Genomic DNA, 19,327 nt, shown 5'->3' on the forward strand with positions numbered 1-19,327 from the left:
ATTCTGTGGAGAATCCTCTCAGGATTCTGTGGAGAATCCTCTCAGGATTCTGTGGAGAATCCTCTCAGGATTCTGTGGAGAATCCTCTCAGGATTCTCAACTTGCCTCTTAGTGCCCTTTCGTACACCTCTTGAACACTCCTGAAACTCCAGGGAGCCCCCTGAAATACTACTGTGACGTATCTAAAACATCTGGAAGTCTCATGAAACATCACTGGAACGCCGTTGGGACTCTCTGGAACCCTCCGCAAACCCCTAGTGTCCGGGATCACTTTTAAAATCCTTTTTGAACCCCAGGAGTGCTCCTGGAACCTCTAAAATTCTATGAAACGCTCATGAAACTTCTTCATTGGCAACTTCTAGAACACTCCAGCAACACACCTGAAACTCCCTGAAATTCCCAGGATCCTCTCATGGAACATCTCTGACACCCTCTATAATACCCCAGAAATGCGTATGGAACGCCCCTCAAATCCCCTGAATGCCTCTGAAATCCCATGTAACGCCCCTGACACTCACAGGAACCCCCTGGGACCTCTTGTAACCTCTTGAGTAAAACCCCATGAAGTCCTTGGAGCTCCTTTGGAACGCTTTTGAAACCCCCTGAACCCCATGTAGTTCCCTGACATCTCCTGGAACGCCTCTGAAACACCCGGACGCCGCATTAAACACCATTGCACAGCGATACACGAAACAGATTTACGAGGAAAGATGCATTCAACGCCTTCAAATGAGTTTATAGGCAAATATGGCCTTCCACAAAGTTGTCCCTAATAATAAGGCCCTCTTTAAAATGTGCATGAAAATTAGGGTGGTCCATATTTTCAAAGAAATTGTTAACCAAACTTTTTTATTTGCAAGAACCACTTTTAGAGCTTCCAAAAACGCACATTTTCGTGCGCTGAAAATGTTGCTACGTCATTCCGTTCAAAAGATATTGATGATTTTCTTGAAAAAATAGGCACTTTTCAAGTATTTTTTATTTGAGTAACAAAAATAACACCCCTCTAATTTTTTGATATGTTTTATAACAAAGTTTCTTCTTTTGAATGCGGGCCAAAGATATTTTTATGTTTGGCCCAATCAGTCATATCACCTTTTCAAAAAAACATGTTTTTTTTAGAAAAAACACCTGTAACTATTGAACCAAAAGAGATAACAACCATCTCAGCGCACGAAACGACGCTTCTTCAAATGCTCTACAAGTGTTTCTTGAGCGACTTTGTTGAAAAATCGAAACTGAAAAAGTTAAAGCCAGAAAACCGGTTTTTCTTGAACCACCCTAAGCTTTTTCAGAAAAATATCTCTAGATCGTTCAATTTTAAAGGTACATAAAAAGTGTCTTCAGCAAACTTGCTCAAAATTAATAAATAGATCTACAACTTTCCCGAAGAAGGGATAAAGATATTGTTGCAAATAAAAAAGTTTGGTTCCCCGTCGTACGATAACAATTAGATGTAGGTTGATAAACAATTAGATGTAGGTTGATAATAGCTATAAGTGTATTTTAAGTTTTTATATATGTTAAGTTCAACTTCAAATCTTTTACTTACATTAGTGTATACAGTTTAAGTTTTAATCGAATTCAACCAATATTAGAATTTAAGAGAAAAGAGATAAATTTTAACGTGTTTGTCCACTTGTTCTGTCTTCAGTTTGTTCTAAGTGTTTGACGTTTTCCCTTATCCCCAATCATTTCGTTGTAGTTGTCTGTCACGGGATCTGTCACTCGGCCAATATCGATCCCTGCTGAAAAGCGATGTTCCCGTGTTGCCAACACGCCCCCGCCCGTATTGCACGAAGTTTCTTCTGCTATACACTGATCAGGCTCTTGAACATGTAGGACAGCGAGCAGGGTCGTCGGCCGTTGAACTATACCCGCAGAAGTTTGTATGTCTGCTTTGCGAACGCGGCCATCCTTTCCAGGATAAACGCGGACCACCTTCCCTCTTGTCCAACTGTTCCGGATGTTATCTTGTACTATGATCACCAGATCACCGACTTCCAAGGTTCTGACATTGCCGAACCATTTGGTTTGCCTCGAGATAACCGGTAAGTATTCTTGGATCCACCGGGCCCAAAACCGATCCAACATCGAGCGTGCCAGATTCCAGTTTGATCGTAACGCCATGCGAGGGTCCGCTGCTGACACTGCTGGTTGATGTACACCGGAAGAACTCAAGAGCAGGAAATGGTTCGGAGTTAGGGCTTCCTGCTCCGGATTCTCCAACGCCATATATGTTAGTGGGCGAGTGTTCACCATACCCTCTACCTCTGCTAATACCGTCATCAATGTTTCGTCGTCCGGATTTCTGCTCACCCCTGTGGAATTTAGAGCCGCTTTGACGGGCCGAACAAGGAGGATAAGGAGGATTGAATTTCCACTGCGTCGTTGCGTTCGTAAAAGTTCCCGCAAGAGAGTCATTGATGACGGCGATCTCTTCTTGAAGTTCCCGACTGGCTCCTTGGAAGTTCGTGCCTTGGTCGGAATAAATTTCGGTCGGTGCTCCTCTACGCGCAATGAAGCGCCGGATGGCCAGTTTACAAGCCTCAGTGGAAAGACTCATAGTTAACTCCAAATGTATCGCACGAACCGTCAAGCATGTGAAGAGTGCTACCCATCGTTTTGCATTGCTTCGGCCAATCCTCACTGTAATTGGCCCGAAATAGTCCAACCCGACAAAGGAGAAAGGACGTACGTACGGGGTTAGCCGTACAGCTGGTAAGGGTCCCATTGGTGGCGTTTGCGGTTTCGCCCTGTAGACACGACACCAGTTACAGCGAGCACGAACGGACCTCACTAATACTCGTAGTGCCGGAATAGAGTATTTCTGCACAACTTCATTCGCGACAGTTTCTCCATTTGCATGTCTGAATTTGCGGTGATACCAATCGACCAGAAGAAATGTCACATAGTTGGTTTTTGGGAGAATCACTGGAAACTGCACGTCGTTGGAAATCCATTCTGCGTGTCGCATACGACGTTCCATGCGAATGAGTCCTCCTTCACCGATCATTGGAGCGTTGGTGTAGAGTGGACTACTTTTCTTGACTTTCTGCTGTTGTGCCGGTTGGATATGGCAGTTTCTCAGCAGCAAGCCAAATTCGTCCGGATATGTTTCTAGCTGAACCAATCTCCAGACAGCGAACTCCGCATTCTTCAGTTCTTCGGAACTAAAGTGTGAGGTAGAATATGTTGGCGCATTCCTTGTCCTCCGCTGACAGTTTTCGTAGAAGCGTCGAACGAATGCGAAAGTACGTATTAACCGCTCCCACTTCGAAAACCGCTGGAAGTTGACTACTTGATCTACGCTGACATGAGCCTGCACATTCACAATTCGCAATTCCTCTGTTGACTCGATTAACGGTAGTTCACGCCGAGGCCAGTAATCTTCTTGCTCGTAAAGGAACTTTGGCCCTTTGAACCACCGGCTATTTGATTCAATGTTGGGCCCGGTTCCCCATTTGGTGGCTTCGTCTGCGACGTTACATTTCGTCGGGACCCATCTCCAATCTTCGACGTCCGTAGTTTCCAAGATCTCTCCGATTCTGAATCCCACGAACTGCGTGTGGCGCCGAGGATCGGATCTCAACCAAGAAAGCACCGTAGTGGAATCGCTCCAGAGCACTTTTCGGTGTATCTTCAGTGTGTGGTTAGAAATGACACTTTTCATAAGGCGTGCTCCCATCACTGCAGCTTGCAGCTCAAGCCGTGGAATGGATAGCGGTTTAAGTGGAGAGACTTTTGTCTTCGCCGTCACAAGACAACAACGAACTACGCCGTAGTCTACCACTCGGAAATACGCGCAAGCTGCATATGCTGATTCACTGGCGTCGACGAATATGTGTAATTCCAGCGAATCATACGATTGCTGACCGTAGCCAGAGAAATAGCAACGAGGAATTCTAATGACTTCAAGCTGTTTCAACGTCTGAATCCATTCTTTCCAGCGGACGAGCAGATTCGTCGGAATGGTCTCGTCCCAATCGACGCCGGCTCTCCACACATCCTGAAGCAGCACTTTCCCATGAACCAGAACCACAGCTACCAATCCCAAAGGATCGAAGACGCTCATTACGAGACTCAAGGCCTCCCGTTTCGTCGGAACTACAGCTTCGGTTATCAAAGACTGCAGATTAGCACGTAGTTGAATTGAAAACGACAAAACATCCTCCGTTGGTTGCCAAGTCATTCCCAATATGCGTTCTGTGCCGCTGCACTTATCCTTCAGGAAACATTTACTTGATTCACTGCTGCATTCTCCGATTCGCTCGATTACTTCCGATGAATTTGACAGCCAGTGCCGAATTTCAAACCCTCCTCTGGCGTGAACGGTTTTTACATCTTCCGCTAGTTGCACTGCTTCGTCGACTGTATCCACGCTGTCCAAATAGTCATCGACGTAGTGGCTTGTCTTCACCGCCTCGGCCGCCTTCGGAAATTCATCCGCTTGTTCTTCCGCGTTCAAATTTTTCACGAATTGCAGTGAACACGGAGAGCACGACGATCCGAATGTAGCCACATCCATAACAAAGACTTGTATTGGAAGCGAAGGACTGTCCCGCCACAGGAACCGTTGCGCGTGACGATCTTCCGGGCGAATCAATACTTGGTGGAACATCTCTCTTATATCCGCACCGATGGCCACCTGTCTCTGGCGATATCGACTAAGTACCGCCGGGAGAGATGTTAGCAAATCAGGTCCTTTTAGTAACACGGAATTGAGAGAAACGCCTCGGACTGTCGCAGCCGCATCCCAAACTACTCTCACTTTTTCCGGCTTCTTTGGATGGACGACGACTCCCAATGGTAAGTACCACACGCGCTGTGGATCCGCTTCGGCTAGCTCTTGTTCTGTGGCTACATACGCATAGCCCTTTTCCTGATATGCGACGATCTGTTTCTTCACGTTGTCATACAGTTCCGGTGATTTCTGCAACCGTTTCTCCAGGCAGTGTAGACGACGCTCCGCCATGGGCCTACTGTCGGGAAATTGCAGCTGGTCGTATTTCCATAAGAGTCCCGTCTGGAACCGCCCACCCGGAGTACGAACTGTAGTGGCCTCGAGGATTTCCCGAGCGCGACGGTCGTCGGCTGAGTCAAGAGCGTTAGGCGATGATACTCCTGTTCCTTCAACACGAAAGAAATCTTTCACTAGTTCGTGCAGTTCGTTATCGTGATCACTGGATCGGCTACAGCAGTGGAGAACACGATGAGGATTATCTTCGTCAGAACCTCGATTTCGTCCAAATACAACCCAACCGATCCTTGTTTTGGCAGCTACTGGCTCGTCGGGTTTACCTTCTCTCAGCTTCAAAGTGTTTTTAACCTTAGCGTTGTCCAGTCCTATTAGGATACGCGGTGACGCGTCTTCATAACTCTTCACAGGAAGCCCTCGGAGATGCGGAAAATCCCTTTCAACCTCTTCAAATCTCAATGACTGTCGAGGTAAGTCCAGACTTTGAACTGTGTGAACTCCATTCAGTACGAAGCTTTTCGTTGAATCTATTCCGGAAATGTAGAGTTGAACTTCTTGCGACGCCGTTTCTGTTCGTTTCACTCCGTTTGTCCATTGCATACAGAGTGGAGCAGGCCGACCAACTAGTCCTAGCTGTTTCACGATCGAACTTTCCACTAGTGTCGAATCGGAACCACTGTCGAGGAAGGCAAAGGTTTGCACCGATTTTCCATTTGCGCGCAGCAACACTGGAACTATGCGAAATAGTATCTTATCGCGCAACTGTTGGTGAACAGCTACCGTTCCCATGATTGTATCCGTGACGGTTCTTGTGCCTTCTGCTTGTGGTTCGCCTGGATGAAGAAGACGGTGATGCCGGTGCTGACAGCCATCCACGCCACACGCCGAAGCCTTACACGGCCATCGTCCATGCGGATACAAACACCTTTTACACAGGTGCAACTCGTTTGCGACCTTCCAGCGATCGGCAAGGCCTTTACGTTTAAACGAATCGCAGTCTCTCGGTTTGTGCCCAGGTGTTTTGCAGACTACACATGGTCGGTCTACTCTGACATCAGACGTATCGCCTCCGGAGCTTGTTCCTTTTGATGCTGGGTCATTAGGCCGAAGGTCATTAGGCCGAAGGTCATTAGGCAGAATGGTCATCAGGACGAATTGAAAGTTAGCCGTTGTTTTTACCTTTTCCAACAATTTTTGACAAAAACTAGTTTAACAATGGAACTATAGCCTATGTTTTAAAGAAGGAAAAATTTATGAATTGAACATCAGCAGTTTCAGCGCCAAAAACTATTTCAGCAATGATACTAGAAAGAACAGCCTATATTTAAAAGAAGGAAAAATTCATGGGTAAAATATCAGTAGATTCAGCATCAATAAAGTATCTTTGTGCCTGTCACACGATACACACATGCAAAATGGTCATTTGCAGAGGAAGCTCTCAGTTAATAAGCTGAGAAGCAGGCTTTGTCTCAGTGGGGACGTAACGGCAAGAAGAAGACCCAATGACCATTCGGCCTGATGACCATTCGGCCTAATGACCATTCGGCCTAATGACCATTCGGCCTAATGACCATTCGGCCTAATGACCTTCGGCCGAATGGCCTTCGGCCTAATGACCTTCGGCCGAATGGCCTGACACCGTTCCTTTTTTGCGCCAATCCTGTCGTGCATCCTCCGTTGAGTGGGGGTTCACAAATGCTTTTGTCTTCCCCTTTAGCCGATCAGCTTTCTGCGAGCCGGAATCAGCAACGATGGTTGTGACACTACTAGCCGCTGTGACCAACACATTCATATAGTCGGCAAAAGCTCGGAGATCCGCCACCAGCACGCGTTGTTTGTAGAGCGCCCAATCGAGCTTGATGTTTGCAGGTAACTTCTCTACAAGCTCTTGCAACAGAACCGGGTTCGCCAAGTGCATCTCCTGTCTAGTGCCCACAAGATGTACACAAAGGTTTCTCACAGCAAGTCCAAAGTTGATCAGGGTCTCCAGTTTATCAGGTTTTGGAGCCGGAGTCGCTCGTACTTCGTTAAGTAGCGTGTAGATTATAGCATCTGGACGACCGTAGAGTGAGTGCAGCGTGTTCATCACCTCGGCAACATTCGATGGATGTAATAGGAAACAGCTGACGGCTTTCCTTGCATCACCCTTCAGACTCCGCTGTAACCGCATCAAGTTTTCTGCATCAGTGTATCCACACATTTGTGTGGATGTATCATAACTGCTCCAGAAAAGAGGCCAATCTGCTGGATTACCGGCGAACGTCGGAAGTTCCTTGGGTACAACATGTCGGGCGGCCAACTGCTGAGAAGTGGGACCAGGTGGCGGCAGTGACTGTATGCTAGATGGTTGCGGTACCGAGAAGATGGGAGTCTGGTAACTAGTCACACTGATCCCTGGATGTTGATACGGGGGAATGTTGTACGCACCACGATTCATACCAGAAGGTACAGCGGAAGTGTGAGAAAGGCCACTCTGTGAGTTGATCGCAACACTTGGTGGCACAAAGGAGTAGGAAGAACAATATTGTGGAAGAGTCGAGTGCGGAGGGTATCTTGGCAGTAAACTAGGATAGGCAGGACCACTATTTAACCAGGGGGGATTATTGGATGCCGGAGCAGAAACTCTACTAACAGGCATTGCACCTATCGTTGGATTCACTTGATAGTTGGCTACACTGGTGTGAGTGAGTGCATGTGGAACTCGACTATAATTAATGCCGGGATGGGTTCCCGTAATGCCCACGCCACCAGACGGATGACCTTCATTTGCAGCTACACCTGGCCGGTTACTTACCGAGACTGTTGCGTTTGGATAAGACAAACCCTGAATAGCACTTGGACCTGGGATGCTCGAACCTGCAGGTACTGAGTATGGCAGTGATGATGCAATCTCTGCCGCATTAGCTGCTGAACTTCTCGGTGTGGATTGCTGCAATGGTGCAGACGGAACGTTGCTCGGAGATGATGTTAAAGTTTCAACTGGCAAACCGATGTGGGTCGTCGTCACTGGTGATATCAGGTCCTTGAACGTAGGAGCGAAAGAGGTTACACAGGAGATTTCATCCGTAGCTGCCACTGGCTGGCCGGCACCGTTCCTAGTGATCGTGGATGCTGACGGTGGGTGGATGACATTTGCTGCTGTAGACGTGAGTCCAGTGGGGCCTACTCCTCCAGGATTGGTACTCAGGGTCACTGCTGGTTGTGTGTTCATCCACTCTCGAACTTTGTCCACTCCATGACCGGCACTACGGTGACTTCTAATGCTTCTTCCGTCGTCGTCTTCTTCCAATCGGGCTTGCAACAGTTGGTACTTCTTGTCGATAAACTCCTTCTCCAGTACCATCATATCAGAGATTGCTTTGTCCCTCCGTTCCTTCTCCAGTCGCATAGCCATTTCGTTCATATCCCTTTCCTGCTTTTCTTTCTCCGCTAGCAATCTAGCCCGTAGCTCCTTCTCCTCGGCCAGCCGTTGCATTTCGAGCCTCAACTTGGCCTCTCGTGCGCTCGCCGTTGTTGATCGGGATACTGACGCAGCGGGTGATGCGGAGCAGAAACCACAAAGATATATTCGGCTGTCATTGGCGATACTATCCCCGACAGCAGCGCATCTAAAATGGTACCAGTGTCTGCAACCATTACACTGAACCATCTGACTGTCTGCTTCATCTGGTTGATTGCAGGCGCGGCAATTTCTATCCTCCGTCGTTTCCCCAACGTTGCTCGCAGCCTCAGATGGCATTGTTGTCATTCCGGAGCCGAATGATTAGTCCAGATCAACGATAGTTGAGGTTAGAATATAAAATTCTTGAAGTTTGTTACCGGAGCGGGGACGATTTCGGACTGTCCTATAGCAAACTCGTTTGTGTTGGGGTTTGAGTAAGCTTCAAGCTAAAATATATTAGCATTTAGTTAGGGTTTAAGCTAGATTTAGGTTTGTAGACTTACAATTTTAGTCCTCACGTGTACATATGTTCCCCGTCGTACGATAACAATTAGATGTAGGTTGATAATAGCTATAAGTGTATTTTAAGTTTTTATATATGTTAAGTTCAACTTCAAATCTTTTACTTACATTAGTGTATACAGTTTAAGTTTTAATCGAATTCAACCAATATTAGAATTTAAGAGAAAAAGATAAATTTTAACGTGTTTGTCCACTTGTTCTGTCTTCAGTTTGTTCAAAGTGTTTGACGTTTTCCCTTATCCCCAATCATTTCGTTGTAGTTATCTGTCACGGGATCTGTTACTCGGCCAATATCGATCCCTGCTGAAAAGCGATGTTCCCGTGTTGCCAACACTAATTGTTATGTACATTGAAAAGAGGGCCTTATTTTTAAGAACAACTTTGTAGAAGACCATATTTGTCTAAAAAATCATTTGAAGGCGCTGAATGCAGCTTTCCTTGTAAATCTGTTTCGTGAACCATTGTGCAATGGGTGGCGCTAACCAGATAAAGTTGTAGTGAAATACATTCGTCGTTTTTAACTTCAGATAGTCTGCCAAATTCGCACAACAGCGTGGGTGAACCAAGCACATTTCAGCAAACCTTGTGGTGAGTTAGAATGTACCGATTATTAATCATCCCAGACAACCAATTTGCACGTATAATGAAGTTTATGTTCATGTTATACGTACCTTTATGCGTTAAAATTACATCGCATAAGATGCAGTAAAAGAGCCTTAAGCGTACAAAAGTAGAGGCGCTATACGTGCATTGACGGAAAAATAATAACGCTGTATGACTTGAAGCGATATCTTATGCGATGCACGGTGTGAACTATTGCGACGTAATATCATCTTTTTTTTTTTTTTACTTATTCGTTTATTTGGAAGGCTCGGGCGCCACATGGGCATAACTGAGCCGAAATCTTTTGTTTTTACAATGATTTTAAATTTTACAATTTATTACTGCCTTAAAACTATGTTAGTTTGGGAAGCCGAAGTACTCGCGGCTGTTTCGAGGTTAAGGATTGAAGAAGAAAAAAAAAATGGGAAGGACGGATTAATGGGTTTAAAACTAAATTATTTGCTAACTTATACTAAAACTTTGATGGGACAAATTGTCCATATCTGTAACGGAACCAAAAAGAAAGGACTTTATCGGTAGAAAACGACAAGAAGAGGACAAACGGAAGGGGGTGACGACAGACAGGGGCGAACAACAAAACCAAAAGGCGGACAACGAAAACAAGGAACGTACTACATCAAACTCTGACATCAACACGTTTCAAAAACTGGTAAATCAGGTTCATGTATTCCAAATCAAGTCCTGCCAACACTTCTCTAACGGGTTTCTGTTGTTTTCCTCGGACCCGGAGAATTTCATGCAGCTCAGATCTGACCTCACGATACTCATTGCATCCCCACACAACATGTTCGATATCCTGGTAAGCCACGCCACAGACACAGAGATTGCTTTCTGAGAGCCCAATACGGAAGGTGTGTGCGTTCAACAAATAGTGGTTGGACATCAGCCGACACATCACACGAATGAAATCGCGGCCCAAATCCAACCCTTTGAACCATGGCTTCTTCGACACCTGTGGGATGATGGAATGCAACCATCTACCCATCTCTCCATCTCTCCATTTGTGTTGCCAGCTGATCAAGGTCTCCTGACGGGCCAATGCAAAAAATTCGTCGAAGGCGATTTGACGCTCGTAAATATCGCCTTCGCTAGCGCCCACCTTAGCCAGAGAGTCCGCTTTCTCATTGCCCGGGATTGAGCAATGTGAAGGGACCCAAGCTATGGTGATGATGTATGAGCGTTTGGACAAAGCACTCAAGACTTGGCGTATTCCTTTCAGGAAGTACGCTGAGTGCTTCATCGGTTTCATTGACCGAACAGCCTCCAGAGAGCTTAGACTGTCGGTAAAAATGAAGTAGTGCTCAGGTGGAAGAGTGCGAATGTACTCTAAGGTGAAGTATATAGCCGCTAGCTCAGCAATGTATACCGAACATGGCTTTTGAAGCATGAAGGTGGCGCTATGAAATTCGTTGTAGACACCGAATCCAGTCGAATCATTGGTTTTGGAACCATCTGTGAAGAACTGTCTGGCCCCGCTAACATGCCCGAACTTACTTGCAAAAATTTGTGGAATACATATGGAACGAAAAGATTCCGGTATACCGGTGATCTCATCCTTCATAGAGAGATCAAAATCCACAGAGGAGCTGTCGAAGTCTGAGAAGTTGTCACGATTGGTGTTAACCGGATTTGGGCTTACCTCCAGTGTCATGTACCAGTAGTACACACTCATAAAACGAGTTTGAGGGTTCTGTTCGAGCAGCTTTTCGAAGTTTTCTATGACTAACGGATTCACAACCTCGCATCGGATGAGGAACCGGAACGACAACTCCGCAAAGCGGTCTGTCAGAGGCTGTACACCAGCAAGTACCTCTAAACTCATTGTGTGAGTCGAGTTCATGCAACCTAACGCGATCCGAAGGCAACGGTACTGAGCCCGTTGAAGCTTCAGCAAGTGTGTTTTCGCCGCGGATTGAAAACAGAAGCTACCGTATTCTAAAACCGATAGAATGGTTGTTTGGTACAGCCTGATCAGATCTTCCGGGTGTGCTCCCCACCATGTTCCGGTAATAGTTCGCATAAAGTTAATTCGTTTTTGGCATTTCTGTATCAGATACACAATATGCTTCCCCCAGGTGCATTTGGAATCGAACCAGACGCCGAGGTATTGTGAAGACATGCTATGAGTGATTGTCTTACCCATCAGAACGAGCGGAAACTTAGCCGGTTTGTGTTTTTTAGAAAAGACAACCATCTCAGTTTTCTCCGGAGAGAACTCGATACCCAGCTTGAGAGCCCAAGTAGACAAATTGTCCAAAGTATCCTGTAGTGGTCCTTGCAGATCGACTGCTATTGATCCCGTTACAGAGACAACACAGTCATCCGCAAGCTGCCTTAACGTGCAGTTTTCCATGAGACAATCATCTATGTCTCTGACATAAAAGTTGTAAAGAAGGGGGCTTAGACATGAACCCTGGGGGAGGCCCATGTAGCTAATTCGTGAAACTGTCAAGTCGCCATGAGCGAAACTCATCTGCTTCTCAAACAGCAAATTATACAAAAAGTTGTTCAGAATTGGTGAAAGGCCACTGTCGTGTAGTTTGTCAGAAAGAACATCGACACAAACTGAATCAAAAGCCCCCTTAATATCCAAAAACACTGAGCCCATTTGCTGCTTTTGAGCAAAGGCAAGCTGAATTTCTGAAGAAAGCAACGCAAGACAGTCGTTCGTACCTTTGCCTCTGCGGAAACCAAACTGTGTATCTGACAACATGCCATTCGATTCAACCCATTTGTCCAGTCGAAAGAGAATCATCTTCTCCAACAGCTTCCGTAGACAAGACAACATCGCGATTGGACGGTACGAATTATGATCCGACGCGGGTTTCCCGGGTTTTTGAACAGCTATCACCCTCACTTGTCTCCAGTCATCCGGAACGATGTTGTTATCCAGGAACTGATTGAACAAGTTCAACAAGCGCCTCTTAGCGACGTCGGGGAGGTTTTTAAGCAAGTTGAACTTGATTCGATCCATTCCTGGAGCGGAATTGTTACATGAAAGAAGAGCAAGTGAGAATTCAACCATCGAAAATGGCCTATCCATGTCGTCCCTATCCTCGGAAACATCACGAATTATTCGCTCCACGGGTACGGAATCTGGACAAACTTTTTTTGCGAACTTGAGAATCCACCGAGGAGAGCTTTCTCGATCCTCGTTGACCGACGACGCGTTACGCATTCTTCTACCGACGTTCCAAAGAGTTCTCATCGAAGTCTCGCGCGACAAACCCTCGACGAACCGACGCCAGTAACCGCTTTTCTTCGCCTTGATCAAGTTCTTGAACTTGCTTTCAAGGGAAGCGAACCGCTTGAAGTTTTCGACCGAACCGCGTTTCCGAAACTCTTTGAACGCCGCGGATTTCTCGCGATAGATTTCTGTACACTCACTATCCCACCACGGATTGGGGGGTTTCCTGCGAACCGACGGACCTGGCACTGGTCGACGTTGTGCCTGAAGCGCGCTACTGATGATCAGTTCTGATAGAAACTGATACTCTTCCCGCGGTGGAAGGACTTCTACCGATTGCTCACCGTCGATAATTGCTTCTGCGTACTTCTCCCAGTCAATGTGCTTGGTGAGATCGTAGGCGATGTCGATAGATGGAGGTTGATGTGACCCATTGGAAATAGAAACAACAATCGGCAGATGATCACTACCATGGGGATCCTGGATAACCTTCCATGTACACTCCAGCGATAGTGAGCTCGAACAGATTGAGAGGTCTAATCGGCTGTTTCTAGGGCTGCCATCTTGAGCTGGAGGTGCCACTCGTGTAACTTCTCCGGTATTCAAAATTGTCATGTTGAAGTCGTCGCAGAGGTCATATATCAACGTTGAACGGCTGTCATCGTACAGTTCCCCCCAGCCTGTTCCATGGGAGTTGAAATCTCCCATGAGCAACCGAGGCTCGGGCATAACCGAGCAGATGTGGGCGAGATCCCTGCGAGATATCACAGTTCTCGGAGGAAGATATATGGAGGCAACACTGAGGGTTTTACCTCGGATAGTCACCTCACATGCGACGGCTTCAATGCCTGTCATCGGATGAAAATCGACTCTGTAAAATGAGTGCTGCTTCTTGATCCCTAGAAGCACCCCTCCGTACGAGTCGGATCGATCAAGGCGAATGATATTATAATCGGGAAAAGGTAAGGTTACATCAGGTGTCAGCCATGTTTCGGATAGTGCAAAAACATCGCATTGTAAATTGTTAACTAAAAATTTAAAAACGTCTAATTTCGGTGTAATACTACGACAGTTCCAGTGTAGAACCGAAATCGTATCTTCGACCTCGGTGGTTAAATTAGCCATCGAAAGATACGATTGTCGCAAGGAGGGGCATTTTAGAAGCCAACTGCTTCAAAAGAGGGGTCACACAAGGAAGAAGTCCTTTTACAATGTTCTTCACGGAATCTGAAGCATTGAAGAAGCTGAGGATGATGTCTACGATGCCAGAGAGCGTAAACAATGGCGCACCATGAGGTTGATCCTGGTGCTCCGAATGCTGTCTTTCCGGTTGAGAATTCGAAAAACGTGGGACATCTGGGATTTTAGATGTTCCCGGGAGTGATGGAAAGTCTCGTTCGTCCTGGATTTTGAATCCCGGAGGGGAACGTTTTGTGACTTTCTTACCACTCTTGAAATTTGTCATGGTGGGTTGGGGGTCGCTGCTAGGCAGATTCCGAGGTTTTTTGGTGGGTCTCTGGAGCCTCATCCGTTTCCTCGTTTCACCCTTGAAAACAAAGGGAACCCCGTCCCCGACCTCAGAGTCAGAGCCCTGATCATCAAGAGATAAAGACGAGTAGATGTTACGGGATTCAACGGTCGGAGCAGCTTTTTTCAGCATTTCGGCGTAGCTTCGCCGTGATCGCTGCTGCAACGATCGTTTTTGATGTTTTTTCTGCTGTACCTTGGGCAATCAATCAGATCATGTGGACGGTCGCTGCCACAATAAACACACTTGGGCGGCGTTTTACACGCACCGTCCACATGTCTCTTCCCGCATGTTGCACAGCGAGGTTTATTGCTGCAGTACTGAGCGGTGTGGCCCAGCTGCTTGCAATTGATGCAATTCATTACCTTCGGTACATACAGCCTCACAGGTAGCCGAAGTTTGCCAATCACCAGCAGATCTGGTAATGCAGATCCGGAGAAGGTCACAGAAAATTCTTCAGATGGTGTGTAAACCTTCTTCTCGCCCTCCTGGGATACCGAATGCAGTTGCCGGCAATCCAGTATCTGGACAGGAGGTAGAGAAGGATTATGGAAACGACCACAGCCTTGCATGATCGTTTCGCAGGTCAAAGATGCGTCGGCGACCTTCCCCGAAATCTCTATCGACGCGCTCGGAAGGTAAACGAAGTACTCAAGTGTAAACAACTCGCAGGCCACAATCTCATTAGCGTGTTTTCGGTCGCCTACTGTCACCCGAAGCTTAGCTGTACCGACCATGTCAATGGAGACAACGGAAGAATACCGCTTAGTCAGATCCTTGCTGATTTGAACGACAAAATTAACGCTACAGGAAAAGTGAGAAAAAACTGCTTATGTATAAAATTAAATCTAATCAAAGAGTCAGTGGAGAGGGGGGAACAACGAGAGGAAACTTTATGTACTTATCTTTGTGCACTCTGTTTAGCCACAGGCTCGACGACGACAGGTCCAAGCGATCGGCGCAGGGAGGAAGCGAGCTGCTGCTGAGCGCCCGACGCTGCGCTGGTGTGCGGCGGTTGAACGCTCTCTGCTCTTCTCTCGGTGGGCTGCTGCTGTCGACGACGATGAGCTTGGGTACTCACTGGAAGAAGCCGATCACGGCCGCGCGAGCGGCGCGGTGTGCGGGGGGTGCTGCACTGCTGTGCTCGATAATTGGACAATGCGCCACGTGATATAATGAAAACGTGAACTTTACTCAAACCAAACGAACTTTTGCGGCAAAAATTGTGGCCTAGCCAACCGCACTCGTCCCACTAGGGATAATCACTTCAACACTTGATCACTCGGAAAACTAGCACTTTGGAAAAAGCCACCGAACTGGATAGAATCGGGAGACAAACCGGACGAACGTAAAGTTGCGACTGTCTCGCACGAACGCTCGCCAAAGAGTGAAGTAATATCATCTTATGCGACTTAATACCTAATATTCGAAAAAAAGCAATTCTTAAGAATTGTCATCTCAGTATCGAATTAATAGCCTTTGGATTATCGAGCCACACTTCACACTTAACACCAAACACTGCTTATGAAACACACTGGCTAATTGTCATGACATTCGAACTCACCTCAGTGTTTGTTGGAATGCATTTGGTTTTCCTGCGTTGTACGTGCTCGGCAGGCTATCCGGAGCTCAAAATGATGAAGTGTGCTTTCCCGCACAGTTATCACTACCCCTCTCTTGCTAGCACAACCCATTGTTAATTATCGGGTCAACAAAACAAAAATGATGACTTTGTAACTTGTTTTGTCACCATAATGATGACTGCTCACTTTTTTATTGCTTTTTATCAATCCAAGAGCACCTCTTTCATTGTTATCACGTATTACATCTTAATATTGCCAACTAGGGCTGTGCATTTATCGATATTATCGATAATATCGATATTATCGGATCAAATTTATCGATACGATATCCGATATTGCTCAAACCGATATAAAATGATACCGATAAAGGCTAATTCAGGAACGAATTTTGAAAACGACGTAAAATCAATGCTACACCATTGATTATACGTCGTTTTAAAAATTTGTTACTGAATTATTCCCGATATTTACGATTAATTTGATTATTAGGTCAGACTTTGTAATATATTTTTATGAAATTCACTATTTACGCACCAATATTAAATCCAAATGTTCATTTGAAGCACATTTATTATGCAAATGACACAAAACATCGTCATTTTTTGTGTACTTCCCTTTAATGAAGTTATCGGATATCGATACGATATCGATAATGTCAAATCCGATATATCGCCGATACCGATATGAGATGAATTACGTTTTGCCGATACCGATAAACGGTCAGGATGCACAGCCCTATTGCCAACGTTAACGATTCTAGCTTATGCGAGTTTGTATGCACATTTTAGAGAGTTTATTTATACTTTTATGCGATTCCGTTTGTACACCAATGCGAGATGAACTGACATATTAAGAAAAATACCAAGCGAAGTCGTACAACCATCGCAGTACGTAATTATGCGAATTCAATTGACACTTTGCAAGTTCGCTCGAACGCTTTTGCGAATGAACAAAGTTCATCGCAAAAAAAAACATCAGAATATCGTCTACTACGATGTAGTCATGCATGATAAAAGTTAATTTGCACTTGTATATGATTTTACCAGATACATCGCAATAAGTTCAAAAAATAACATCATATGCGATGAAAATTGTCCCTCAGTCGTACATATAAGCGATAGTGACTTGAAATAATACTTTACACGATGTACAGCGTGCATCCTTACGCGATTCCTGGATGTCTGGGGCAGCTTGTTACATAAGTAGTGCTTGGTGTTAAGCTGGTGGCGACACGTGAATCCAAAGGTCGTTCGTTCGACATTGAGGTGTCAAGAATAGTTTTTTTTTGCGAATATTGTGAAGTCGCATAAAGCGCTACATAACATCGCAATAATGCACACTATAAATCGCATAAGATGAAGCTTCATGTCATATAGCGTTGTTATTGTCTCGCCAATGCACGCATAGCACCTCCACTTTTGTACGCATAAGGCACTTTTGCTGCATTTTATGCGAAGTAGCTTGCTCGTATAAGAGTGCGTATAACATGGTTATAAACTTTAGTTTACGTGTAAATTAGTTGCCTGGATACACCTATGGTCGCTCTGTTATGTTTACTCATCGAGAGAGCATCGACGATCACCGTCAATGGGATCATAGAGTTTTCGTTTTTCTTTTATGACGACGGCAACGAGTATTCCACAGGGCTCTGGATTTCCAATGTGTCTACCGCACTCATGAGGTCTCAGCTGGGAAAAAAGGGGAGTGCTAAATGGTCAGCCTCTCCGTCACGCGGACGGGAGCTAACAAAATGTTGTATAATTTTCAATCCTCTACCACTATACGAGATGTGAGCGAAGCTAAAAAAAATCGCTTTACTGACGTTTGTGTAACACGCTTTAGTCGGGTACTACCGGTAAAATGCCGTTTGATAAGAAGTTTATAAACTGGTCACTGGGCTGCCAACCAAACAACGGCCCTCGCATCACGGTGGTGCTTTGGTGGAGTGATGTGCTGACGTCGAAGTCGCGCGTTATGAATGAGAAATAGGAAAGATTGGGAAGATGTAATCGGATTTGCTGATTGGACCAGTTGGGAGCATTGTTGGATGGTGGTAGCCTTAACAGTTTATTTGGCAAGTTTGGTTTGCAACTTAGCTTTTGATTTTGATTGATAGGATTAGTGAAAAGGCGATTATGGATTTTACCATTTGCTGAAAAGGTGGGTTGTTACATGATTTTTGACCATATTGTCACAAGTTTAGCCAACTCATCGCATCGCCAATTTAGACACATGAGAAATTTAGAAACGTTGAGAAAGATTAAACACGGTACATATAAATAAACTAATAATCATCTCCAAAAACAAAAAGTCCATCGGTCTGCTATACATAAAAAATCTCATTCTCCAGGCATGTTCTAATGGCGAGGCTTCTGAAATAAATCATAATTATAATTGTATCCCATTTCGCTCTTTAAATTACACCCTTTGGGCCAAAAATTGCACTTGAAAACAACGAAAAATAAAACCGAGAGTGAAATCTTCGCCCTTCAAATCGGTGCCCACAAAGCCGCTGATAATTACAATTACTCACTTTCGGTACCCGAGGGCTCACCATTCGAAGTTCTTATGCAGCTCTCTTTTCTCCTTACTTAGCATTCGGAATCGAAATGTAGCGATGCTGGTTGCTCTGGTTGCTGGTGGCTTGGGGCAGGAAAAAGTGGAAATTTATACATCATAAATCGCCTTGACGGAGGCTCTCTGAGAGAATAGCGCTGTGCGTGAAATCATTTTTTTTTTAACATGGGAAAGGATAGGAGCTGCATTTTCAAATGCTTCTAAAATATTTTAGGGACTTCAGATTGAAAAAAGTGTTAATGTTTTGCAATATACTTTCAATTAGCTTCATTATAACTGGTTTTGGACAAAAAGTTTTTAAATCACAATGTTATGTCTATAATATAGCGTATCAAAATCTCATTCGATAACATTAAGAACGTTTTGCTTAAAAAAAATTCTATAAAGAATTAGAAGCATTTGAAAATGCAGCTCCTATCCTTTCCCATGTTAAAAAAAAGTTGTTTTCACGCAAGCGCAATTCTCTCAGAGAGCCTCCGTCAAGGCGAAATGTTGCTTACCGGCAGTAACTATCAACGCACGGCTGCTGCGGATTTATCAGACCAGACAAAGTGCGGCGACGACTACGACGACGACTGGACGACTGCAATACGGCAGTGCATGAAATTATCTCCTTCTCTTTCACTCTTACAGAAATTTTGTAAACAACAAGGCCACAAAACGTCAAAATCCTATACAAAATCAAAACAGTGCAGTGCCCTATGAGAGTTGTATTCTGTGATAGTTCAGGACTGGTTCCTGCGGCAGTGTAAACGTACGACGTCTGAGTTTGGATTTTGCAGTATTTGTTCACACAAATAGGCACGAGTTGCTAAATAAATTTCTGTCAAAATGTTTTTTGAATTTCAACAAAAAATTGCCATTGCTGTAGCAGGCCTTGACCTGG

The 19,327-nt window shown here is 45.2% G+C and overlaps 2 protein-coding genes across 5 annotated transcripts in view; one reads left to right on the forward strand and one right to left on the reverse strand.

Annotated features, from left to right (window-relative positions):
- The window catches only part of LOC109401002 (ras-related and estrogen-regulated growth inhibitor), a 321,248-nt gene that overhangs the window by 93,059 nt on the left and 208,862 nt on the right, over positions 1-19,327 (forward strand). The gene's annotated exons all lie outside the window — the stretch shown is intronic.
- LOC134285626 (uncharacterized) lies at positions 1,468-6,047 on the reverse strand. The gene is made up of 2 exons (XM_062846772.1): positions 1,553-6,047; positions 1,468-1,493 (listed from the first exon to the last, which is right to left on the reverse strand). Exon 1 carries the CDS (start codon positions 5,765-5,767, stop codon positions 1,994-1,996), a length of 3,774 nt encoding a protein of 1,257 aa, XP_062702756.1. The 5' UTR covers positions 5,768-6,047; the 3' UTR covers positions 1,468-1,493; positions 1,553-1,993.

This window comes from Aedes albopictus, chromosome 1, assembly GCF_035046485.1.
Source record: "Aedes albopictus strain Foshan chromosome 1, AalbF5, whole genome shotgun sequence".
Taxonomy (NCBI): Eukaryota; Metazoa; Arthropoda; class Insecta; order Diptera; family Culicidae; genus Aedes; species Aedes albopictus.